The following is a 26,232-nucleotide window of genomic DNA, read 5'->3' on the forward strand; positions in this document are numbered from 1 at the left end:
TTCTATGGCTCTTCAAAACTATTCTGTCAGAGCCGTTTCTGTGTCAGCCCTGTTTGTGGTGGGCTCCTTGCCATGCATCAGAAATCAAGGCCACCTGCACTTGTTTCTACCTATAAAATGGGAACCATAAGCATTGCTGACTCCCTCCTTACCTTTCACAGACTAAAGAAGGTCACCTAGACGCTGCTCAAGAGCTTTGAGCTGCTTAGCAGTAGCACTAGAGGAGCAGCAGCTTCAATTTTTATCTTCTCTTGAAGTGATCCTTCTAATGCTGTCCAGAAGAACAGAGTACAAGCAAGTAAGATTTCGAGCCAGTAAGTGGATCGTAATGTAGGAGCTCACAACTGGAAATCCTACACTGCTTTTTGTTGTCATTGTTGCCAAGTAGGCTTAGAGAGGAAAACTGATAAAACTAGACTCAGAGGAAGAAGTGTTCTAGGGCTGGGGAATACTCAGATGTTAACTATCAGCTTTAGAAATCCTATAATGAGAAATCTTAAAAGAGAATCAATACAGCTGGCAAAATGATTCTCTGACTGTACTCTTTGCCATGGCATGACCTGGGTTTGAGCCAGGTCCCCAAAACACTGAAGGAAGCTTTTGTGCTCTGGTGTCCTTGCCTGAGAGAGAAAGGAGAGAGAAGAGACAGAGAGAGAGAGAGAGAGAATCTGTCTGTCTGTCTATGTATCTATCAATCATCATCTGAAAAAGGCAGCCCGATCCAAAAGAAAAAAAAAAGTAAATGAGTGAATAGATAACAATTCCAAGAGTTTATTCCCTATACTCAGCCATTTCATGTTTTGCTCTCTGTGACAGTGTAAAGGCATGTGCAAACGGATGTAATATAGGACAGAAGATGACAAAAACACGTGCATTTGCCTAAAAGTTCACAAATGAAAAACTAAATAAATAATTATAGTCTATACCCATACTATGGAATACTGTACAACTGCCCAAAGAAGAATGAAGTAGCACTATTGGCAAGAAAAAGACTCTAAGATACACTAAAAAGTAAAAGACCATTGCAAAGCAACTGATATCATTATGATACTTAGGAAAAAATAGTTACATACTATAATAGAGACATTCATAAGATAAATAAAACATTCAAAAGCAGTCTGGAGAAAGCAGGGTGATAATCTACAAAAGTTTCTGGAACCCTGAGTAGTGTTTAAGGGATGCACTCTTCAGCATATGCATTAGGCTGTGAGGCATGGCTCGTTTTCTCTCAACTTGTTTGGACTGTGGTGTCTAGTTGTTTAGTCGAGTATCAGCCTAAGTGAGGCCGCAAAGATAATTTTTATATGTAATTAACATTTAGAATAAATGGAATAAAGCAGCTTATACTGTACAATGTTGTAAGACACCACCTAATTAATTTCAGATTTATAAAGCAAAGTTGAAGGTTTTATAAAAGCAAAGTATTTCTGGCCCAAGATTCCAATATGGAAATCTTAAGATTCCAGCCTTTCAGAGTGAAGACCACATCAGCTCTTCTATGGGGATCCCGTTCGCTAGACTGCTTCACAGATTTCAAAGAAGCAATTACAGAAGCCAGAACTCCCACCTTCTGCACCCCATAGAGATCTTTGGTGTATACTCCCAGAGGGATAAAGAATATCTTCCAGTGGAGGGAATGGAATACAGCACACTAGTGGTGGGAGTTGTCTGAATCGTATCCCTCTTATCCCACAATCTTGTTGGTCAGTATTAAACCACTAATATATACATATGAAATTTAAAAATAAGAAAACACAAAGCAGAACTTGGACTGGAGTTGATGTATTACACCAATGTAAAAGACTCTGGGGGTGGGAGGTATTTCAGGTCCTGGTATATGACGGTAGAGGAGGACCTAGTGGGGGGTGAGCTGTTATGTGGATAGAAATGTAGCAACTCCTATATTTGACTGTCGATTGTAAACCATGAATCCCCAGTAAAGAAAAGAAGAGCATCTTCTAACTCTGCATTTCACTGTCTAGACTCAAGGGAGGAATAAACAACTTAGAAGGCAAAACAGTTCAGAAGCTACCTCTTCCTGCATTTCCATCAAATTATCTTGACAGTATTGAATACCAGACAATTGTTTAAAGTTTAGAATCTAATTTCACATACTGTTTTATCCTCCCGGAAAAGCCATCCTGTTTGAGCACGTGTGAAAGAAATGGATTTGGTCGATAACGTTGCAGAGTATATATCACTACTCATTAAAATGTCAACTTCTTCTTCTGTTTCCATCTCCGATTCCTGGAATGGAGGCAAAAGTTAAAAATATAAGAATACAGGTTTTTAAAAGTTATTAGTTCACATATGAAAATAGCAACAATTAAAATTCTACTGATTTGTTTATGAGAGAGGAGAGCATCGCTCTCAGATATGCAGGGCTGAGGTTAAAATTCAGGACTCCTGATGGTGAGTGAGTCCATCATTCTAGTCTTTAAACCAACCCTCAGCCCACAGCTACTGATTTATTGATTTATTTATTTACTTATTCCCTTTTGTTGCCCTTGTTGTTTTATTGCTGTAGTTATTATTATTGACGTCGTCATTGTTGGATAGGACAGAGAGAAATGGAGAGGAAGGAAAGACAGAGAGGGGGAGAGAAAGATAGACACCTGCAGACCTGCTTAACCGTCTGTGAAGTGACTCCCCTGCAGGTGGGGAGCTGGGGGCTTGAACTGGGATCCCCATGCCAGCCCCTGCGCTTTGCACCAAGTGCGCTTAACCCACTGTGATTTTTTTTTTAGTATTTATTTTTATTTATTCCTTTTTTTACCCTAATTGTTTTATTGTAGTTATTATTGTTCCTACTGATGCTGTCATTCTTGGATAGGACAGAGAGAAATGGAGAGAGGAAGGGAAGACAGGGAGAGAAAGACAGACACCTGCATACCTGCTTCACTGTCTATGAAGCGACCCCCTGTAGGTGGGGAGCCAGGGGCTTGAACCAGGATCCTTGAGCACGTCCTTGCGCTTCGCCCCACGTCTTTTAATTATTAAGGAGAGTATCACCCTCTGTAATTTAGGACTTCTAAGCCAATAAACTGATACTTGTGTAACAGGGAAAGGTGACTACTTCAAACTAAGCACAAGGAAAAAGGGAAAAAAGCAAAATAATTCATCTTTGAGGAGATCTTAGCTGAGAACTCCCTCAAATTAAAGAACAGAGCCCCAGATCCAGAAGGTTCAACTGACCAAGAAAAATAAACCCAAACCCAAGTTCACCATGGGACATAATAGTTACAATGGCAAAAATCAAAGACAAAGATCACTCTGAAGGCTGCTAGAGAAACGCAGTCACCTACAAAGGAAATCCCAACAGCTGGTTTCTCAATGGAAATTGTGAAGGCGAGAGGTCTGACAGGATGTGTTCTAGGTTCTGAGTGAAAAGGGCCTCCACCCAAGAATATTTTATCCAGCATGTCTATCCAGCAAGTTTAAAGGAGGGAAAAAGAACTTTTCCCTGCAAGCCACAGCTGAAGAAACTCATCAACACTAATCCAGGCCTGCAAGTGATACTAGAGGGACTCACAGAATGACTCATCCTGGGCAAAAGTCAGGAAAATAAGCCATGGACTTTGACCTGGACAGAACTCAGGTTCATAAAAAATAGACTTTGGTGTGGGAGTGTTGGTGGTCTGGTGGAGACAGTGATATGGTGAAGTATTTTGAGGAGGTGAAAAACTGTGCTTCTGTACTATCTATGATCTAATCTAATCCTAATCTAGTCTAATCAAACCCTGTTTCATGTCTCAGATGTGCCAGCTCTCTCAGTTACAACACCATCATTCTAGTTTTTAAAGCAGAATCTCTAGCCACCCTTAATATTTGTAACTCTCTTGCATTTACTTAATGAAAGAAAGAGAATCAAAATGCTAGTCACTCTAGCATAGAAGATGACAGGGGTCAATTTTGGGACCTCATACAATGTAAGTCCAGTACCCTACCACTAAGACACCTCCCCAGAGCATCATTTAAAAAAAATAAAATTGAATCTTTACTTATTGGATAGAGACAGCCAGAAGTTGAGAGGAAGAGGGAGAAAGAGAGGGAGAAAGACAGAGTGACACCTGCAGCCCTGCCTTACCACTTGTAAAGCTTCACCCACTGCAGGTGGGGGCCAGGACGTGAACCCAGGACTTTGTACATTGTAACGTGTTTTTAACCAGGTGCACTACCACCTGCCCCCCCAGCATCTTTTCAACACTTAATTCCCTGCATTCAAGCTATTAAAATGGGTGGCAAATCATTTTTCTGCACAGGGTCATTTGTATACTTACAACATTATGGGTGACCCATTCGAAACCACCAATTTAAACATTAGCACTTGCATGTATAAACTATTATATTTTACTGTCAACTATAAACCATTAATCTCCCAATAAAGAAATTTTAAAAAACAGCACTTAAGGGGCCAGGCATGGCACACCTGGTTAAGCACACATTACAGTAAGCAAGGACCCAGGTTCAAGCCCCTGGTCCCCACCTGCAGGGGGAAGCTTCACAACTGGCAAAGCAGTGCTGTAGGTGTCTCTCTCTCTCTCTCTCTCTCTCTTTCTCTCCCCCTTTTTACCTCCCCCTACCCTCTCAATTTCTCTGTCTCTAGTCAATAATAAATTTTTAAAAGTTAGCAGTTAATGATGCTATGATAAAAGGTCCTAGATTTACTGAATTTCAGGTTCCAATTGTGGTTGCCTTGAAGGGTCAGAACAAGTGATTTCTGGGTTGTAAACTGTCCACAAGCTAACACAGATACAGAAATAATAGCCCATATCTGTGACCTTGGGAGAACTACCAGAGTTTCCACTAGAGGGAATGGGGACACAGAACTCTAGTGGTAAGAAAGGTGAGAAATTATATCCCTATTGTCTTAAAACTTTGTAAAATCAATATTAAGTCACTAATAAAGAAATCAGTAGTGGGAGGCTCTTTTCCATTATAAGAGTTTTGTTGACATCTCTTTACCAAAGCAATGAATAAAACTTTATTGTGAATGTCTGAAGAAACTTTAAATGAAGATGTTGTGATAAAATTCCAATGATGGTATTAGTCAGAAATATACCTACATGGCACTAGTCTTTGCAATAAAGTTTCAGTAAAAAAGCAAATAAATAAATAGCTCTCCATAAGCCAGATGTTCCTTCCTCCTTATAGCAAGTGCTACTGTTCCATTCTGAGAAAGGCAGTTTCCCTTTCTTACTATCACTCACTACACTACTGCAGTCAAGATCCTCAACACCTCGTAAAGACTTCTCATGTAATTCCCCTGCCTTCCCTCCTCTCTTCTCACCCTGTTCCAACCCTTCCTGCATTCTAGCTGCACGATGCTAGAGATGCCATTTACATCTGTGTCTATTCTCTCACCTGTAAAATGGAGACAGTACCATTTACTCTGACAAGTTACTTTTTTTTTTTAACCAGAGCTCTGCTCAGCTCTGATTTATGGTGGTGCAGGGGATTGAACCTGTGACTTCAAAGCCTCAGGCATAACAGTCTGTTTGCATAACCATTATGCTATCTACCCCTGCCCGACAAGTTACTTTTAAAGATTTACTGAGAAGAAATCTAAATCACTTACATGACTAATATGCTGGCAAACAGTGCTTACTACAACAGTAATTAATATTCACTCAATACAATATCAGTGTATATAGCACTGAGCAGTACTGGTCGACTCTGATAAACGTCAGAAAAGAAACAATTAAGATAAAGTCAATAAAATTACTTTCTGATCATATCAGTACCTTGGATCTATGATCATCTCTACTGACTGACTAGAAGTTGAGGAAGGAGCCAATTAATGTGATAAATGATAATGAAGAGAATTGGAGCAGTTACAGAAAGCAAAAAAGAAGGAACAGTAGCAAAACAAAATGTTGAATGAAAAATGTTTCTTTTTTTGAACAAACCACTGCTCAGTTCTGGCTTATGGTGGTGCAGAGGATTGAACCTGGGACTTAGGAACCTCAGGCCTGAGAGTCTCTTTGCATAACCATTATGCTATCTACCCTTGCAAATATATTTTTTAAGATTTTTAAATATTTATTTATTCCTTTTTGTTGCCCTTTTTATTATAGTCATTGTTGTTGTTGATGTCATTGTTGTTGGCTAAGACAGAGAGAAATGGAGACAGAAGGGGAAGACAGAGGGGGAGAGAAAGATAGACACCTGCAGACCTGCTTCACCGCTTGTGAAGCAACTCCCCTGCAGGTGGGGAGCCAGGAGCTTGAACTGGGATCCTCATGCCGGTCTTTGTGCTTTGCACCACATGCACTTAACTCACTGCACTACCAACCGACACCCAATATTTTTGAGAAATAAATACATTGATGGGTAGTGCTATCAATGATCTGTAAATACTAGAAAAGTTCTTTTCCTTACAGCCAGAAAGGTGGAAGGAAGAGGGCAAAGGATGAAGATGGTGGTGCATTTAGTTTTTCAATGTGGTTATGGAGGTTCCAATGTAGATATAGGATATGGTGGAAGACAATTCTGTACTAGAAGAGGGTTAAGATAATAGAAAAGAAAGGGTGGTCCAGGAAGTGGTGCAGTGGATAAAGCACTGAACTCTCAAGCATGAGGCCCTTACTCTGATCCCCGGCAGCACATGTACCAGAGTGATGTCTGTTTCTTCCTCTCTTTCCTCCTATTCCTCTCATTAATTAAGAAAGTATTTAAAAGAAGAGAAAGGTATCCAAAGAGTTAGGGAAAACCAAGAGTACTAACAGCCAAAGGAGGTTTACATGGGGCTATGCTTAGGATCTCTTCCTCTCTCCCTGCCTTGCTTTCAACCTGAGCATAAAAGATCAAAGAAACTGGGCTAGGGAGGCCTATCAGCAGTGCTGTGCAAGTGTGAGGTCCTCGACTCATGAATTAGTGCCACACATAGATAAAAGAAGTGTTCACCTTCAGGAAATAGAGATAGCAACATTAAAAGAAACTAAAGCAGTGAGATAAACAGTAAAAGAGCTACCAACACACGTGCAAAAGGAACTAAAAATGCAAACAAGCAGAAGCCAAAAGTTCATTTAACAGGAGATACACATGTTCATCGGGAAATTATGAGCAAACATTTAATGGGGTAGTCAGGACAGAAACTAGATGAGGAGAAATTAAGAAAAGCTAGCAGGAAAGAAAGGACAGCGCTGAAACTGACCATTTTAAAATCATTCCTTATGCCTTTTAAAACAGTTACATTGGGGCTTGGTGACAAGCACAAACATTTCATTAAGCCATTTCGAGATACAGAAAAGATAACAAGCTCACCTCATGGTGTATCCTCTGATAAACTTTCTGTTCATTGTCTAGCACTACAAAGGATTCAGAGGGTGCCGCATCCCCATTGAAAATGAAGCTTAAATCTCCTCGTTGGCACTTCATGTCAGTGAAGTCTATGAGAGTAGTGTCAAGTCTGTGAAAGGCCAAGGACATGAGAAACTATGACCAATCAAATTCCAGTAAAAAAAAACACATAATAATTAAGCCAGCTTTGTTCTTTCTAAACTCAAACTAAGATGCCAACCCTGTATTTCAAAGTCAAATGTATATGTCTAAGTTAAATTTAAATATTTTATGGAGAAAAAAAAAAGTGACAAAAGACTTTCATGTCTAAGGTTCCAAGGTCCCAGGTTCAACCCCCTACTGGAACCACCACACATCAGCTAAACCCTGCCTTGGTCTTCACTGTTTCTCTGTGTCTCCCTTATAAAAGTGAAAGCAATCAAATATTTTTTAAATTCAGCTTCACTTAAAGTGATATTTTTAAAAAGCACTAGTCAACTCATGATGTTTAAATTTCAAAGCTTTTATTTAATATTAAATTTTTTTCTGGGGAATGTTATGCATGTACAAACTACTGTATTTACTGTTGAATGTAAAACATTAATTCCCCAATAAAGAAATAAATTTAAAAAATAATAAATAAATAAATTTTTTTTCTTTAAGCGTATTCTATTCTTGTCACACGGATGTCATCAGTAAACTGTAAAGATGTCCTCTTTATCATCTGTATTGTTTTAATCATGACATTTAGATGTATCTGTTGCCAGTTTTCTTTAAATATGCTCTTGTCATCATTACAACAAAACCCTGACAAGCACTGTAAGACCAGCTTCTCCACAAACCTGGTGAACTTTCTATAATTAAGAGCTCTAGGCTTAACACATTCCTCCTGTATCCTCAGCTACAAGCAGGCCTCATATCTGAGTGTCTTGATAAATTACTGTAGCTTTCCCTCAGCCTATACTCTCTGACATAATCATGTTCCCTTGGGCTTTGGTTTTCCAGTCTGTTTCTTGCAATGTGTGGTTTTAGTACTTATGATTGTGATGCAACATGCACAGTGTCATTTACTTTTAAAAGCCATATATAAATAAAAAATGTTTTAAGATTTGTTTACGGGAGTCGGGCGGTAGCACAGCGGGTTAAGCGCACAGCGGGCGCAAAGTGCAAGGACCGGCGTAAGAATCCTGGTTCAAGCCCCTGGCTCCCCATCTGCAGGGGAGTCGCTTCACAGATGAGGTCATGAAGCAGGTCTGCAGGTGTCTGTCTTTCTCTCCCCCTCTCTGTCTTCCCCTCCTCTCGCCGTTTCTCTCTGTCCTATCCAACAACAACGACATCAGTAACAACAACAACAATAATAACTACAACAGTAAAAAACAAAAGGAAATAAATAAAATAAATATTTTTTTAAAAAAGATTTGTTTGCTTATGAAGGGGGGAGAGAGAGAAAGAGAGAGAATCACTCTGGCATATGCAGTGCCTGAGAACTCAGGACTTCATGCTTGTAAATCTGGTGGTCTTTTGCCTGCTATTACTTATGCCTTCATCTAAGAATCAAGCAGAACTAGAAGTCATCATATATATAGTTTATTTATTTTAATGGATGCAAGAGAGGGGAGAGAGACCACAAGCACTGATTGGCTCAGGCTTATGACAGCACTCACTGGGAATTGAACCTGGAACCTCAGAGACTCAGTTTCTTAAACATCGGAAGTGAACTCTAGTGACTAAGGACTGGAATCAGGCTCCAGATAGCAAATGTTCATGATATGCTCAAATAGCTCAGAGAAGGCTTAATCCAATTCTGCTTGAGAATAACCTTCTTGCAACTTACTGCACTAGGTTTTACTATTCATTATAATCTAACATGTTGCTCAGTGAACCTTTGTACATTTTTTGTTTTGTATATGCCTGTTTTGTGACAGAGAAAACTGACAGGAAGTCAGTGGTATGGGCTCAGGCTTTTTTATTTTATTTTTTTTTAGCTTTTATTTATTTATTTTCTTTGATAGAACAGAAAGAAATTGAGATGGGAAGAGAGGGAGAAGCAGAGAGACACCTGCAGCCCTGCTTCAGCGCTCATGAAGTGTATCCCCTGTAGGTGGGGACCTGGACTTGAACCTGGGTCCTTGTGCATTGTAATGTGAATGCTTAGCCAGGAGTGCCTTCCAACAGCACCCCTGGCTCATCATTAATTTGCAGTATGTTCCTGCAAAACTTACCTCGCCTCACCGAACTTCCTCATCTATGAAACTCGAACATAATGAGATCATTTAGAAGACATTTCCATTTCAGACGCTTCTATTTCCATTTTAATATTGTGGAAATCTACAGATATATACTTTTCTGTGTATGTGGCTGCAGTTTATGAATGCACTGTGTATCCACAGAGAGGTATATTTACTACCACTATGTGCAGACATACCTATACTAACATAAAGCTAAAGATGTAAAAGTAATAAATGTAAGATCATAAAATGAGTAAAAACAAGATTTCCCATCTGATTCAAGCATCAATCTTAGTTTTAAAAGGAGCAGGAGAAAGTAACAATTAGCTACATGTGTTCAATTGCTAGAATGAACATGAGTAAGGAAGAGATAAATGAATCCTTAGATAGGGGAGTAAAGGGAGTTGGGTGGTAGTGCAGCAGGTTAAATGCCCATGGTGCAAAGCGCAAGGACCGGCGTAAGGATCTGGGTTTGAGGCCCCAGCTCCCCAACTGCAGCAGAGTCGCTTCACAAGCAGTGAAGCAGGTCTGCAGGTGTCTATCTTTCTCTCCCCCTCTCTTTCTTCCCCTCCTCTCTCCATTTCTCTCTGTCCTATGCAACAACAACAATAATAACTACAACAACAAAACAAGGACAACAAAAGGGAATAAATACATTTCTAAAAAAAATTTTTAAAAAAGATAGGGGAGAAGAAAGGAAAACAAAGGAATGGAGAAAAAAGGGCAAGAATTGGGTCTTCCTATGTCTCCTTTACATGATAAGGGAAATAGCTGTAATCTCTTTTCAGTATTATATCATGATCTTTACTATTTGCCTTACAGGCAGTCTGCTATTCAATCAGACTAATTCATTGTAATAAAACATTTAAGTCTTCAGTTCCTTATCTGTAATATATCCCAAATAAAACTAAATATTGCAATTACAATTACATTAAAGAATCTTTAGTTGCAAAATATTGCAGCAAATGTAAGCTATAATTGCAGAAGGAAAAGGCGCCTCTAAATCGCAATGTTCTACTATTCAGAAAACATTAAGTCATCTTACCTGATATTGATACCTTGCTTATAGATCTTACATGCATCAGAAGGCAGGATTCGGGAGAGTAAAGGCACTGCATTTTAAAAAAGGCAAAACATAACCACCTGAAGTTCTCTGATGTTATCAACTTTAAACTTAAAAGTAATGATAACATTTTATTAATTCAGGAAACTTATAATGTTTTCTTTTAATATAGTATTTTCTACACAGAAATACAGAAAGCAATCTGGAATAACATCAGATACCTTGTAACTAACTGTTACTTCTGTACAGTTCAACCAACCAATATCAAAAACAAATGTAAGAGTAGCAGAGTAAATATGACACATTCTTGGATACACGTGCAGGGCATTTACAGATAAAAAAGCAATGCCGTTACAAGCAGTCCTCCTTGAATATATAAACGAGTAGGTCTGAATTCTCTTTGAATTTTTAAATATAGTTTGATTAAAACAGGAAAGTAGGGTTGGGGAGACAACATAATGGTTATGCGAAAGCCTTTCAAGCCCGAAGCTCCCAAGTCCCAGGTTCAATCCCCAGCATCAACATAAACCAGAACCAAGCAGTTTTCTCATTTCTCTCTCTGTGTGTATGTGTGTATCTTTCCCTCTGTATCTACTCTTTCTCATTAAAATAAAATAAAAATATTTTTAGAAAAAATAGGAAATTAACATGCATAAAAGAAAAATATTTTTGAACAAAATGTCAAATTTGAGTTTGAATTCAAATATGACCTTTTTTTTAATTTTACCTTTTGTTGCCCTTGTTTTTCATTGTTGTAGTTATTATTTTTATTAGTGTCGTTGTTCTCAGATAGGACAGAGAGAAATGGAGAGAGATGGGGAAGACAGAAAAGGGGAGAAAAAGATAAGACACCTGCAGATCTGCTTCACCTCCTGTGAAGTGACTCCGCTGCAGGTGGGGAGCCGGGGGCTTGAACCAGGATCCTTACTCCAGTCCTTACGTTTTGCACCACATGCGCTTAACCCACTGCACTACCTCCTGACTCCCTGAATTTCAAATATGTAACCTTAGTTAAGTTCACGTTACCTCAGTTTCAAATCTATAAAATGGAATCATGCTACTGACCTACAGAATGTTGCCCATATTCACACCACATGCTAAATTATTAGTTTTAAATTATGTATTAATTGTTATGTCTTGGGAACTATCAGTGAAAATCATAATACTTAAAACTATAGCCAGTCAAAAAAAGAAAGAAAGAAGGAAGGAAAGATCTGTAAAGAAAACCTTAAGATAGTTTCCAACAGGGTTGGCGAAATAGCTCATTTAGATAGAGTACTGCCTTTGCCACATGTGCACTCCAGGTTCAAGCTCAGTTCCTACTGCAGTGGTCGGTCTCTCTTTCCCCCTTCTCTATCTAGAATGAATGAATGAATGAATGAATGAATGAATGAATGAATGGTTTTAAGATAATTTTTGGGTGGGGAAGATAGCATAATAGTTATGCAAGCAGACTTTCATGCCTGAGGATCACAGGTCCCAAGTTCAATCTCCCAGCAACACCAAAAGCCAACACTGAGCAGTGCTCTGACAAACTAATTAATTAATTAATTAAAAATAAAAGACAGTTTTCAACTTTAAGAATTTTGAAAGTTACTAACCAACTGGGTTTTATAATCCTTATATTCATTCAATTAACAGTTTATATATCAAGTAGAAGCTATTATATTAATATTCTATAAAACTTATTTTGTACTTATTTTCCTGCCTGAATGCAGGAAAACATAGCAGTGAAACATAGCATAGCCAAACATAGCATGTTCTTACCCCAGCTTTGAAAATCCCAGTGAAGTTCTAGATAGAAGTCACCTAGCTGAGAAATAAAATATGAATTGTTATTGAATGTCCCTTTGTTAACAGTTTCATATCTGCTTAACATTTTGCTTTACAAGATCTGTTATTTAAGGTCTATGTGAAACTGTTTAGCCTACATCAACAAAAAGAGGAAATAATAGGTGTTGGCAAGGTTGTGGAAAAAAGGGACTCTCTTAACCGCTGATGGGAATGTAAACTAGGGCAGCCTCTAGGGAAAACAGCATGGGAGTCCCTAAGTAGAAACAGACCTTTAGATCCAGCAATACTTTCTTGGATTTTTTTTATTCAAGGGCCATGAAACACTCATTTAAAGGGACATATGCATTCCTATGTTTACAGCTGCAACTATTTTGAGCTTCACATTATATTACTCTTCCTACATTTAAAAAGAACTTAATATGTTAAGTATTGTAAGACAAAAATAATCTCCTAAAAGTTGGACAATGTCCCTACACAGTTAGTATGTGAGTTCAAAGTTGGACTTCACAGCTATGATGTGAAACTATCTGTAATTCATTCTTCACTTAAAATTTCAAACACATATTTGTATTTGCCATAGATATGACTTTCAGATGTTAAAGACTGTTTTTTCACATTGTAGTGAGAATGTATGTTTTTCTCTACTAAAAAAGCAAATCTAACTGTCCTTAAAGTATGAATATATTTCACTGGGTTTTTTTTTTTCAAATATTTATTTATTCCCTTTTGTTGCCCTTGTTGTCTTATTGTTATAGCTATTATTGTTATTGATGTCATCATTGTTGGATAGAACAGAGAAAAATAGAGGAGGGGAAAACAGAGAGAGAGAGAAAGACAGACACCTGCAGACCTGCTTCACTGCTTGTGAAGTGACTCCTCTGCATGTGGGGAGCTGGGGGCTGGAATCGGGATCCTTATACCGGTCCTTGCGCTTTGAGCCACTTGTGTTTAACCTGCTGCGCTACCACCTGACTCCCATTTTATTTTTTTTTTTTGTGCAATACTTCAGGACATATAAGTTTCTTGTTTCATCTTTATGAAATAAAGCTACTAGTCAACACTATTTGCTATACACTACATAGCAAGTAGTAATTTAAAAACTCACTTAAATGTCTAGAGTTAGAAAAAATATATATATAGTTGTTAGGTAGAATAAAGTAACATAATAGCACACATTACTATATTCATCAACAAAGAAGATGATGTACCATTATAAATTTTACAAGAAAATTTTATAGACATGTCCAAGGGGCCCAGGAGTTGATACTATGGATAAAGTGTTGAAATCTCTGGTTCCTACCAGCAGAGGAGGAGCTTTTCAAGTGGTAAAGCAGTGCTCAAAGTGTCTTTCTCCCTTTCGACCTCTCCCTATCCTCTTGATTTCTGGCTGTCTCTATCCAATAAATAAAGATAACTTTTAAAAAGAAAAAGTGTTCCTCAAGCCTGAGGTCCTGAGTTCCAGCCCCAGTATTCTGTGTGCCAGAGTAGTGCTGTGGTTCTCTCTCTCGCCTTCTCTCTTTCATTGGCAATCACATCTTTAGCTCATCTACTCATCTGGGTAATGTGTCAGCTTTGTCCTGTGCACTACCCAGGTGCCTGGGTCCCAACGCACCAGAAGAAATTTGAATGCTGTGTTCTTTTTTCCCCCCTCTACTTCTGTTTCTCTATTAAGGGGGAAAAAAAAAAAAAGCAGCTCTAAGACCAAGAGCACCAAGCTTCATATCTGAGACTCCGAGTCCAATTCCTGGCACGGAGTGCATCATATGCTGGCTCTCTGTCTCTATTTCTAGTGTGAAACTTCTTCTCATAAAACTGATCTCTAAATAAATTTTCTTCAAAGCAATGAAGCCCTGGAGAAGACAAAAAAAAAAAGATGAAAAACAAAACAAACAGAAAAGAAATCTCCCCCTATACATTACAGTGTTTCTTATAAAACTACATTAATATATGATAATCAGAGTACACTGGTCCTTGCAATTCATGGCACGTGTGCTTAACCCCACAATTAATCTTTATGTACAAGATCAGCAAAGCAATACAGCCTACCTCTTTCAGGGCTTTCAATAATCGAGGTCGCTTTTCTTCAACACTTTCCCTGGATTGCTGCTTAAGTTTCCTTAAAAGAGCTGTAACTAAAGTTTAAATGATTTATTAGTTAAGGGGAATTTCCCTATGCTAGAAATTATCACTAAGCCATTAGAGATAAAAACACGCTGTGAATAAATTAATAATGATGACATCTTGGCATCAATCTATAACATACTAAAATCATAGTTTTTAATTATCAATAAGGATTTACCTGATTGAACCAAGACATACCATGCTCAGTCATATGTTTATTGCAATAAGAGAAAATAGGACTAAGGAGATAGTATTGTAGTTATGGAAAATATTTTCAAGCCTGAGACTACCAAGTCCCAATTTTAATCCCCAGAAGCACTTTAAACCAGAACTGAGCAGCATTCTGGTGGGTGGATGGATGGATGGGAAGGAGAAGAGGAGGAAGAAGAGGAAAAAGATAAAAGGGAGTAAGGGAAAGAGACCTGGATGGAAAGAAAATGTGCACTGAGGAGAAAAGGACGCATTCTGATATTCTTCTGATCCTGGCCGAGCTATAGATGCGTATCCCACACTTACACGTGTGGATGTTGCTATTTCACAAAATACATTCTTCATTCCTTTGTTGTTATTGCTGGTGTGTCAGCATTCTGGGATGATTTTTAAAAATATTTATTTTCCCTTTTGTTGCCCTTGTTGTTTTTCATTGTTGTTGTAGTTATTATTGCTGTCATTACTGATGTTGTCATTGTTACATAGGACAGAGAGAAAGCATAGAGGGGGAGAGAAAGATAAGATACCTGCAGACCTACTTCACCGCCTGTGAAGCGAATCCCCTGCAGGTAGGGGCTCGAACCAGGATGCTTACGCTGGTCCTTGCGCTTTGCACCACATGCAGTTAACCCTCTCTGCGCTACTGCCCGAATCCCTCTGGGATGATTTTTTCAGACTGAAAGAGAGAGACAAAGACAGACAGACAGACAGACAGAGATTATAGCAGTGAAGATCCCTGTGCTCAGGCTTGGACCTAGGTGAGTTCTTTTGCCAACCCCAATACATACTCTCATAAACTACTTTAAATCTTAGGAAACAGAAATGGAAAGGTGAAGGAAAAAAAAACTAGAAAAATGGCAGTGCAAGTCTGGACCAAATCTGCTTTGATCACACAGAAGGTCCTTGCATGCTGCTGCACTACAATGAGGAAAAGAAAAAAACCAAATCCTGGCCAGGGTCACTCCAGTGGAGTTCACACAGAATACTTCAGAATGCATTGTTTTCTCCAGATAATTCCAAAGCTGCACATACCACTCACTGGCATTTGTCAACTGGCACAGTCTAGGTAAGACTGTGGGAGTGTGTATGTGTGCATGTGGGGTGTGTGTGTGTGTGTGTGTGTGTGTGTGTGTGTGTGTACACACGCATCCTGTGAAGGAAGGATGTCCTTCCTATCCAAGATTCATTCCTGCCTTACATCCAAGCTGAGGGAGGTTCTAGTCATCTATCACCCTGAAATGGAATAAGCAGATTAGAGCATACTGGAAAATGAATGGACTAATACATATATTGTTGTTTAGTATTAGACGTTATGTTGAGTCTTCATGAAGTGTGGTGTTTTTGTGAACAGAAATAAGCTCTATGACTATCATTCCAGTTTATATTAATTAGTAAAACTGGTTTCAAGATATACTGGCTTGCTTAAAGACACATTTTTCAAGGATTAACAAGGATACTGAGGACTGATTGTATGAGGAAAAGCTCAAGGGAAAAGAGGAAACCGAGAAGGATCTATTCTGATCTTCAACAACAGAACTGAACTACAACCTCAACATACTTTTTAAAAAGCCAAAAAGCAAAGAGCGATGTTTATGTTAAGGGACTTCTATAATAGTTGAAGCTGAGCCTTAAAAGTCAGGAAAAAGGAGCCCCAAATATGGTGGATTCTGAAGAATTATGTCAAGAGTTCAATCCTACTTGCTGGAATGCTCTAGTTCTCTCTCACTAGTAAATATTTTTTATTTATCTATCTATCTGTGCGAGGGAAAGAAAGAAAACCAGAGCATCACTCTAGCACATGTGATGCCTTGTCTTGGGATCTCAACACTTTCAACACTGTGCCAACTCCTAGGCCACTCTCATTAATGAGTGCTTCGCTGTTTGTGAAGCTTCACACCCTGCTGGCAGAGACTGGAAGCTTGAACTTGGTTCTTGTGCATGGAAAGATATGTGCTCAAACAAGTGCAACACCACCCAGACTGCTGGGAGAATTCTAATATCTCAAATTCAACAAATCAACATCAAATTAATTAAGCAGTGGGGCCATAAGAGAGCTCAGCCATAGAACAGGCACCTTACCAACACCAACCCTGGGTTTAGAGCTATCTCTGAAGGCTGCTAGAGAAAAGCAAAGAGTTGCCCACAGAGGAAATCCCAGCTCCCTTTAATAAGGACCCCACCTTATTAAATTCTAAAATGCTGTGCCTAAAACAGACTTCTTAGCTCCTTCTACTAACATGAAGACCCCAAATTTCATCTGCTATACTTTTACCTTTAGGTTCCTGATTATTAAAGAAATTGTCTTGCTATATATCTTAATGCTTTTCAGCCACCAAGTTGCAGGCACTACTATGGTGCCATCCTGACTTCCCTAGGCAGATGACCTCACCCATGTGTCCTGGAACCTCCCCTCCCTAGAGCCCTGCCCCACTAGGGAAAGACAGAGACAGGCTGGGGCTATAGAACCACCTGCCAGTGTCCATGTCCAGCGGGGAAGCAATTACAGAAGCCAGAACTCCCACCTTCTGCACCCCATAATGACCCTGGTTCATGGCCCCAGAGAGATAAAGAATAAGGAACCTTCCAATGGAGAGGATAAGACATGCAACTCTTGTGGTGGGAACTGTACCCCCTCTTAGATCACAATCTTATCAATCATTATTAAATCACTAATAAAAAAAGAAAAACCAGCACAAGAGAAAAAATCCTAAAATCCTTGAGACATAGCTCAAACAACCAAACCTGGAAAAATGCAGAATTACCTTATCCCACATCAGGCTCCCCTTATGTGTAAACACCTCCAAATGTCACAGAACAGTCACTGTCTACATTTCCTAATTTGGAAGAATCCTCAGTCAGAGCTAATGGCATCTGGTAGGTACAAGCAAACATACAATTGTTGCTCTAATGAGTTTGTATCTAAGGGAAATTAACAGGTAAAATCCTTTATTACTATTACTATTTACTAATAGGGGGCGGAGAGAACACCAGAATATTACTCTGCACATGTAGTGCCTGGGTTTGAATCTGAAGCCCTTAAAAAGTTCTGTGTTCTACCACCACAAAACATCTCCTGGGGCACAACAAGTAACATTCTGACACAGCATATGGAGCCAAAAGGGGGCTTCTTATACATCAAGAGGCACAGGGGCAGAAGGGGAAGTGTGTATACACAGGAGGATCAAGAGAAACGAAATGGTCAGCAGCTAACAGGGAGAGGATCAGGGCCAAGTTCCACAAATGGAAGTCTCTAGCTCCGCTCTCTTAATGAAAACGAAAAAGCTCTCTAACAGATCCTCTCTCCACTGTCACTGATCATCTCCATCAGGAACAACATAATGGAACCCTCTGTGGGGGGCCCCTACAGGACCTGGCTTTCAATGTGGATCAACAATGGTAGGGAATGTTCCATTCTCCGAAGGGAGGCTGGATGGCATACCCTGCCTATCACCCGAGGAAGATGGGTCCTGAAATTGGCGCAGCCTGGAATGTTCCTAGCTGTGAACACGGAATGTGAGCTGAGACCTACAGGGATGCAGAGGTTACATATGCTCCTATGCTGACTATGGGACCCAGATCAGATCGATGGGGTTTATAGTTAACAATATTTATATACTTTTCCCATATTTGGGAGCTACTTTCTTTCTTGATCCAGCTTTCTGGTCCTTTTCCTAACTGTGACACCATACCTCCCGCCCCCCCCACACCGACATTAGTTTAGGTCACCTGCAGATTAGATGTCAGGCACAGGCAAAAACTAGTTGGGTCATGGGCCCCTTGGAATATACCTGGAATAGACCTACTAGCTTTTTCCAAAATGGAAACCCCCACATCTCCATCCACACTACTCCAGCTTTTAGGTTCATGATTAGTCAACAACTGCTCTGCTTTCTATCTTAACTCATTTTCAGCCACCAGGTTCCAGATGCTATCATGATGCCAACCAGACTTCCTTGGGGAGATAACCGCACCAATGTGCCCTGGAGCCCCGCTTCCCCAGAGCCCTGCCCCACTAGGGAAAGAGACAGGCTGGGAATATGGATCAACCTGTCAACGCCCATGTTCAGCGGGGAAGCAACTACAGAAGCCAGACCTTCCACCTTCTGCATCCCACAATGACCTTGGGTCCATACTCCCAGAGGGTTAAAGAATAGGAAAGCTATCAAAGGAGAGAATGGGTTACGGAGTTCTGGTGGTGGGAATTGTGTGGAGTTGTACCCCTCTTAACCTATGGTCTTGTGTTTCCTTTTTATAAATAAAAACTTTAAAAAAAAAAAAAAGAAAAAACTGTGCATTCACAAGCTCCACTACAACACACACACACACACACACACACACACACACACACACACACACACTGTCTCTCTCTCTCTCTCTCTCTCTCTCCAAATGTAACATGTGGCAGTTCTTTAATAAAATGCCAACATTTTATTATTCCTTCTACAAAGCTGAATTTAAATATTTTCAGCCCAAAATTATAAAAATGTATTAATACCCAAAAGATAATAGCCTTATTCTTTCAGATTGTCTTATAAAATTTTCAATTATCAATATGTTCTACTGGGGCCGGGTGGTGGCGCACTTGGTTGAGCGCATGTATTACAATGTGCAAGGACCCGGGTTCGAGCCCCCGGTCCCCACCTGCAGGAGGAAAGTTTCGCGAGTGGTGAAGTAGTGCTGCAGGTGTCTTCTTGGTCTCTCTCCCTCTCTATTAGCCTCTTGATTTCTGGCTGTCTCTATCAAATAAAGAGAAAAAAAAAAAAAAAGATGATCTTGACAAACAAAAAACCGGCAGGGGCCAAGGGGTGGCACATACAACACCATCACAAGTCACCAGGTTCAAGGCCTGGTTCCCACCTGCACAAGGGAACAAGCTTCATGGGCAGCAGACTAGTGCTACAGGCGTCTCTCTTTCTCTCCCCGTCTCCCTATTTTTGTTTCTAAAAATTAAATGGTGGGGGAAGAAAGGAAATGAAGAAAAGAAAAAAAAAACTGCTGGGAATGATGTAGCCCACGTGCAGGCACCTAGCCCAAGCAAAAAATGAAAAACAAAACAAACAAACAGAACCCCTGCATATAAAATTATTTTAAAACAGGGTTATGGGCAATGAACACTATATATTATGAGAGACTTCATAAAGTTTTTTTTGCAATTTTTCTTTTAAAAGACTAAAAGAAATTAGAGGCCAATTGTTCCCTGCTTCCAGCAAGTCTACACCCAGCAATTAAAGAAGACAGATTGGCTGTTACAAAACACTGATTATTTTCAGTTCTAATTAACATTGCAAAGAATTAAGCTGTAGCAAAAAATGACAGTCAGGTCACAGTTTTGTTTTTTGTTTTTTTTTTACTAAGTTCCCCATCTTGAATAAATTTAAAAATTGAAGATAATCAGTAGTGGGGAAAGCTGTAAAGAGAAGAAAAAATAATTAGAAACAAATTTCCAAACAGTATTCCTGAATTCTTATTTTATACAACCTAAGGGCTCAAATCCCTAAGTCACGAATAATTCAAATGCAGGTTTACAAATAACAGCAAAGTTCCATACTATATAAGTTACACTAAACAAAACTTATTTGAATTCTCATCTTTAGGGTACATCTCAGTGAAAGTTCTCTGGAGTACTTACTCATTTGTCTATCTCCATAGCTGATGGCTTCCGCCAGTGGGCTCCATCCCTGAGCATTTTTCACCTTTACTGGAGCATTGTGAGCCAGAAGCAGATGGGCACATTCTGAAACATGCAGTGGTCACAATATCACATATCAGGCAACACTAAGAATCTCTCAATACGGGGCTCACAGAACAGCTCAGTTGGACAGTGAGCTGCTTTGCCACCTGCACCACCCAGGCTTGAGCCCAGCCCCCAACACAGTGAGGGAAGCCCCAGTGCCATGTTGTCTCTCCCTGACTCTGTCTCTACCTGAAGAAGTCAGCCCAGAGCAGTGAAACCCCAAGGGGAGTGGGGGAGGACTCTTAACAAAGTTTACGTAAAAACTCAAGAAACCGGGAGTCGGGTGGTAGCGCGGCGGGTTAAGCACACGTGGCACAAAGCGCAAGGACCTGAGTAAGGATCCCAGTTCAAGCCCCCGGCTCACCACCTGCAGAGGAGTCACTTCACAAGCGGTGAAGCAGGTCTGCAGGTGTCTTTCTCTCCCCTTCTCTGTCTTCCCCTCCTCTCTCCATTTCTCTGTCCTATCCAACAACAACGACATCAATAACAACAATAATAAATACAACAATAAAACAAGGGCAACAAAAGGAAGTAAATAAATATTTAAAAAAAGATTAAAAAACTCAAGAAATCAACTACTATAAATAGGTCTATGAAACAAACACTATATTTCTTTTTAAATTCCTTTGTATCTATGCCAGGTTATTTCAGAACCTCAGATTCAAGAAGTACCCTGTTCTATCGCCTAAAAATAAACCAATTTTCTCTACAAATAAAGCATTATGTTCCCTAGAATATTTTGAGACTGTTTCCAAGCTCAAAATGATAGCCCAAGTATTTCAGAGTTATTCACATCAAAATACCAACTAGTACCACCCCCCCCCAAAAAAAAAGGTGAAATAGAAAGCTTTTATTTATTTTATAAAAACAAGATAGTCGGGAGTCAGGTGGCAGCACAGTGGGTTAAGAGCACGTGGTGCAAAGCGCAAGGACCGGCATATGATCCTGGTTTGAGCCCCTGGCTCCCCACCTGCAGGGGAGTCGCTTCACAGGCGGTGAAGCAGGTCTGCAGGCGCCTATCTTTTTCTCCCCCTCTGTCTTCCCCTCCTCTTTCCATTTCTCTCTGTCCTATCCAACAATGACAACAACAATAAAATAAGGGCAACAAAAGGTAATGAAAGAATGAATGAATGAATGAATAAATAAATAAATAAAAACAAGATTTTTGTCAATATACATCAATATAGGGATGGAGCTTAGTAGTAGAACTAATTTTTTTTTTTAGCCTATTTTTTTTTTTTCCTCCTCCAGGGTTATTGCTGGGCTCGGTGCCTGCACCATGAATCCACCGCTCCTGGAGGCCTTTTTCTCCCCCCTTTTGTTGCCCTTGTTGTAGCTTCGTTGTGGTTATTATTATTGCCCTTGTTGACGTAATTCGTTGTTGGATAGGACAGAGAGAAATGGAGAGAGGAGGGGAAGACAGAGAAGGGGAGAGAAAGATAGACACCTGCAGGCCTGCTTCACCACTTGTGAAGCGACTCCCCTGCAAGTGGGGAGCCGGGGGCTCGAACCGTGATCCTTACTCCGGTCCCTGCGCTTTGCGCCACATGCGCTTAACCCACTGCGCCACCGCCCAACCCCCAGTAGAACTAATTTTTACTACACATGAAACCTGGGTTAGGTTTCTAAACAGACATAAGTAATTAAGTAATTTAATACAGGGCTGGCGGAACAGCCTGCACGGCTACTGCACCACTTGATCATTTGCTTGACCCAGGTGTGAGTCCGGCCCACAAAACAATGGAGAAAGCTTCACATGGTTAGGTTTCTCTCTCTCTTTATATGAGAAAGTAATCCAAAAGCAGTGGAGCCCTGACAATAACAAAAAATAAGCAAATATGTATATACTTAAATATATACATTTAAACAATTAAGTTCACTAGATGAATTGACAATGTTCCCATAATTACTTATTTTGCAGTTTGTAATTATTTTATATCAGAAAAATAGCCCAGAGAGAAAAAAGCCTGTTTATTATTTCAAAAGCAAAGCCGAATAATTTAAAAAATTTTTATTATCTTTACTTATTGGAATAGAGACAGCCAGCAATCAAGAGGGTAGGGGATACAGAGACGGGGAGGGAGCAGTAATTCTTTACATAAAAAAAAAATCAGCTACTGGGAGTCGGGCGGTAGCGCAGCAGGTTAAGCGAAGGTGGCGCCAAGCCAAGGACTGGTGGAAGGATCCCGTTTCGAGCCCCTGCCTCCCCACCTGCAGGGGAGTCGCTTCACAAGTGGTGAAGCAGGTCTGCAGGTGTCTATCTTTCTCTGCTTCTCTCTCCATTTCTCTCTGTTCTATACAACAACAACAACAATAGTAACTACAACAATAAAAACAAGGGCAACAAAAGAGAATAAATATTTTTTAAAAATAAACTTAAAAAAATAAGCTACTAAATGTGGAATAAACTAGAAAATCAGCACCTTATAACCCCACCGTGGGCCAGAAACTGGTGCGCAGCTTGGGTTCCAGCTCTGGAATCACAGAGCAATGATGTCTCTCTTTCTCTTTTCTGTATCTCAATCTGAAAGGTTTTTTTTTTTTTTACTTTTTATTATCATTATTTATTGGATAGACACAGCCAGACTCAAAGAGAGAATACAGAGATAGAGAGAAGAGACAGAGAGACACCTGTAGCCCTGCTTCACCACTTGCAAAAATTTCCCTCTGCAGGTGGGGGACCTGGGGCTTGAACCCGGGTCCTTGCACATTGTGACATGTGATGTGCATTCAACCAGGTGCACCACCACCCGGTCCCTTCGTATTGTTCTTTCCAGAAAGTCTGACTTAGATTAAATCTGAGTCTCAATAACTAATTTTCAATTTATAAAGAAACAGCATGAGAAGCAAACAAGGCCTATGTGGGATGGGGAGCATTACCTTCTGCCTTGCCCCTCCTCACTGCTTCACTGCTTATGTAGCTCCTCTGTGCAGGCAGGGCAACGAGGCCTTGAACTCTGGTCCTTGTGCATGGTGACATGTGTGCTCAACCAGGTGTGCTGCTGCCTGGCCTAATAGGGCTCTTTATTTGTTTCTCTCTCTTTTTTTCTTTTTTTTAATCTTTTTTTTTAAATATTTATTTTATTTACTTATTCCCTTTTGTTGCCCTTGTTGTTTTATTGTTGTAGTTATTATTGTTGTTGTCGTTGTTGGATAGGACAGAGAGAAACGGAGAGAGGAGGGGAAGACAGAGAGGGGGAGAGAAAGACAGACACCTGCACACCTGCTTCACCGCCTGTGAAGCGACTCCCCCTGCAGGTGGGGAGCCGGGGTTTGAACCGGGATCCTTATGCCGGTCCTTGTGCTTTGCGCCACCTGCGCTTAACCCGCTGCGCTACAGCCCGACTCCCTTTCTCTCTCTTTTTTTCTTAAAGGAAACTTTTTATGCAGCCAGAAATTGAGAGGGAAGGGGAGACAGGAGGGGGAGATTAGAGACAGGCCAGGTGGTGGTCTCTCTCCCTCTCTGTCACCCCCTTCCCTCTCCATTTCTGGCTGTCTCTATCTAATAAATAAAGATTAAAAAAAAAAAAGAGGGAGAGAGACAGAGAGACACCTGCAGCACTGCCTCACCACTTGTAAAGTTTTCCCCCTGCAGGCAGGGACCAGGGGTTCAAACCTGGGTCCTTGTGCACTGCAGCATGTGCGATCAACCAGGTGCGCCTCCACCCAGCCCCTTTTTCTTTCTCTTTTTCCTTTCTAATATTTTATTTATTTATTACTGGATAGAGACAGAGAGAAATTTAGATGGGCAAGTTTGATAGAGAGGAACAGAGACAGAGAAACACCTGCATCCCTGCTTCACCACTGTGAAGCTTTCCCCCTACAGGTGGGAATCAGGGGCTTGAACCTGGGTCCTTGCGCACTGTAATGTGAGCACTTAATCAGGTGCGCCACCCATCTGACCCACCTTTTTTTAAAACATTTTTTTACTGATTGATGAGAAAGATAGGAGGAGAGAAAGAACCAGACATCACTGATACATGTGCTGCCAGGAATTGAACTCAGGACCTCATGCTGAGAGTCCAATGGTTTTTCTGCTGCACCACATCCCATACCATAGGGAACTTTCTACTGAGCTAAATTTAAATTCTTCAAAACTCAGATACAAAGGAGGGAGAAACAAACAAACAAGTGAGCAAACATTTCCAGACTAAAATCAGAAAGCGTAACAACTGAACTATGCTGCTGACTAGGGCAGGAAGGGTGGACTGCAGAACTCTGATGCATCAAACCACGCATCAGCTGTGGTTTGAAATCACACCCCAGAAATCTAGTAGTTTTGTAAAACAGTTAACTCACTACTTAAAGTGGGAATGGGGTGGGGAAGCATGGTAACCAGATGTGATGAGTGAACTTCAACTGGGTCTCAGGGCAGTCGAAGACACCTGTATGACATTTTTAGGAGATTGTACTCATGTGACAACGATCTAATATATCATTACCATTTGAGGAAATTCTATTAAAAATAAGAAAGTACTTTTTAGTGTACTAAGTCATAAATTCAATTTTCAAATAACCCAGTTAACAGTAAGAACTCAAAAGAGAAAAATTCATTTTGAGAATTTTAGACTGAATACAGATAAGCATCAAAAAAGTAAAAAGGCGATAAATACTGACCTTTATTTCCTAACATCACAGCAAGATGTAAAGGAGTGTTTCCTAAAAAGGGAGAGAGGATGAGACAGGAATTAGTATGAGAAAACAATACATTTTATTTAATGGTGGTCTCAGCTCCTTGAGAAATTTCACCAAGATTAAGGGAGAAAAAAGCATGACCATAAAATGATTTTGCTTGGGAGTCAGGTGGTAGCGCAGCAGGTTAAGTGCACGTGGCACAAAGCGCAAGGACCGGCCCGGTTCGAGCCCCTGGCTCCCCACCTGCAGGGGAGTCGCTTCACAGGCGGTGAAGCAGGTCTGCAGGTGTCTTTCTCTCCCCCGTCTGTCTTCCCCATCTCTCTCCATTTCTCTCTGTCCTGTCCAACAACGACATCAACAAGAACTACAACAATAAAACAAGGGTAACAAAAGGAAATAAATTAAAAAAAAATTTTTTTTTAATGATTTTGCTTATATGGCTAAGCCAAGGGTGTCATCTAGACACAAGGCACCCTCTCCCTCCTTTCTGGCCAGACCTCCACAAAACGTACCTATTTTGCTCTACAGATTTCTCCAATAAATGTTGCTGTTTCCTTTGCTACTGACTTCTCTGTACTTTTTGTTTATTCAACAAACTTTTTCTTTTTTTTTGCCACCAGGGTTATCGCTGGAGTTCAGTGCCTAGACAACAAAAACCCACTGCTCCTGGCAGCTATTTTTTCACCTTTCATTATTTCCTCTTTCTTCTATTTGACAGAACAGAGAGAAACTGAGAAGGGAGGGAGAAGAGAAAGACATCTACAACACTACCTCACCACTGGTGCAGCTCCCCCCCACCCCCCACAGATGGGGACTGGGGATTTAAACCTGGGTCCTTGCACATGGTAACATGGTTGCTCAACCTGGTGCACGACCACCTAGCCCCAGCAAACAATTCAGACACCTACTAAATACTCATAGTTAGGGGGCAGACATCTGCGGTGAGTATCCACTGTGACTGTTAACTGTCAGAGCCAATAAACAAAGAGGAAGATGAGGCACGTGGGCATGCTGGGCGTGCTTAGCAGGCCTCATGTCAGCTGTTAGCCTGTGATGTAATTTGGGGGGAAAAACAGGCTGCAGTAACCAAAGCTCTGAAAACTACTTAAGCCAGAGTTTTGCCTCAGCAGTCCTCTTTTTCTCTTGGGATCTGGTCTCCCTGGGTT

At 40.3% G+C, this 26,232-nt stretch overlaps 1 protein-coding gene across 2 annotated transcripts in view; it reads right to left on the reverse strand.

The window, feature by feature from the left end:
• ANKRD13C (ankyrin repeat domain 13C) overlaps positions 1-26,232 on the reverse strand; it is a 60,799-nt gene that overhangs the window by 18,408 nt on the left and 16,159 nt on the right. For both annotated transcript variants that reach the window (XM_060206419.1, XM_060206420.1), the window contains exons 2-8: positions 25,049-25,090; positions 20,327-20,431; positions 14,413-14,498; positions 12,340-12,385; positions 10,555-10,621; positions 7,267-7,411; positions 2,116-2,247 (exon numbers count right to left, since the gene is read on the reverse strand). In XM_060206419.1, the coding sequence (XP_060062402.1) occupies positions 2,116-2,247; positions 7,267-7,411; positions 10,555-10,621; positions 12,340-12,385; positions 14,413-14,498; positions 20,327-20,431; positions 25,049-25,090 (623 nt within the window). The remainder of the gene's footprint in view (positions 1-2,115; positions 2,248-7,266; positions 7,412-10,554; positions 10,622-12,339; positions 12,386-14,412; positions 14,499-20,326; positions 20,432-25,048; positions 25,091-26,232) is intronic.

Source organism: Erinaceus europaeus, chromosome 13 (genome assembly GCF_950295315.1).
Source record: "Erinaceus europaeus chromosome 13, mEriEur2.1, whole genome shotgun sequence".
Taxonomy (NCBI): Eukaryota; Metazoa; Chordata; class Mammalia; order Eulipotyphla; family Erinaceidae; genus Erinaceus; species Erinaceus europaeus.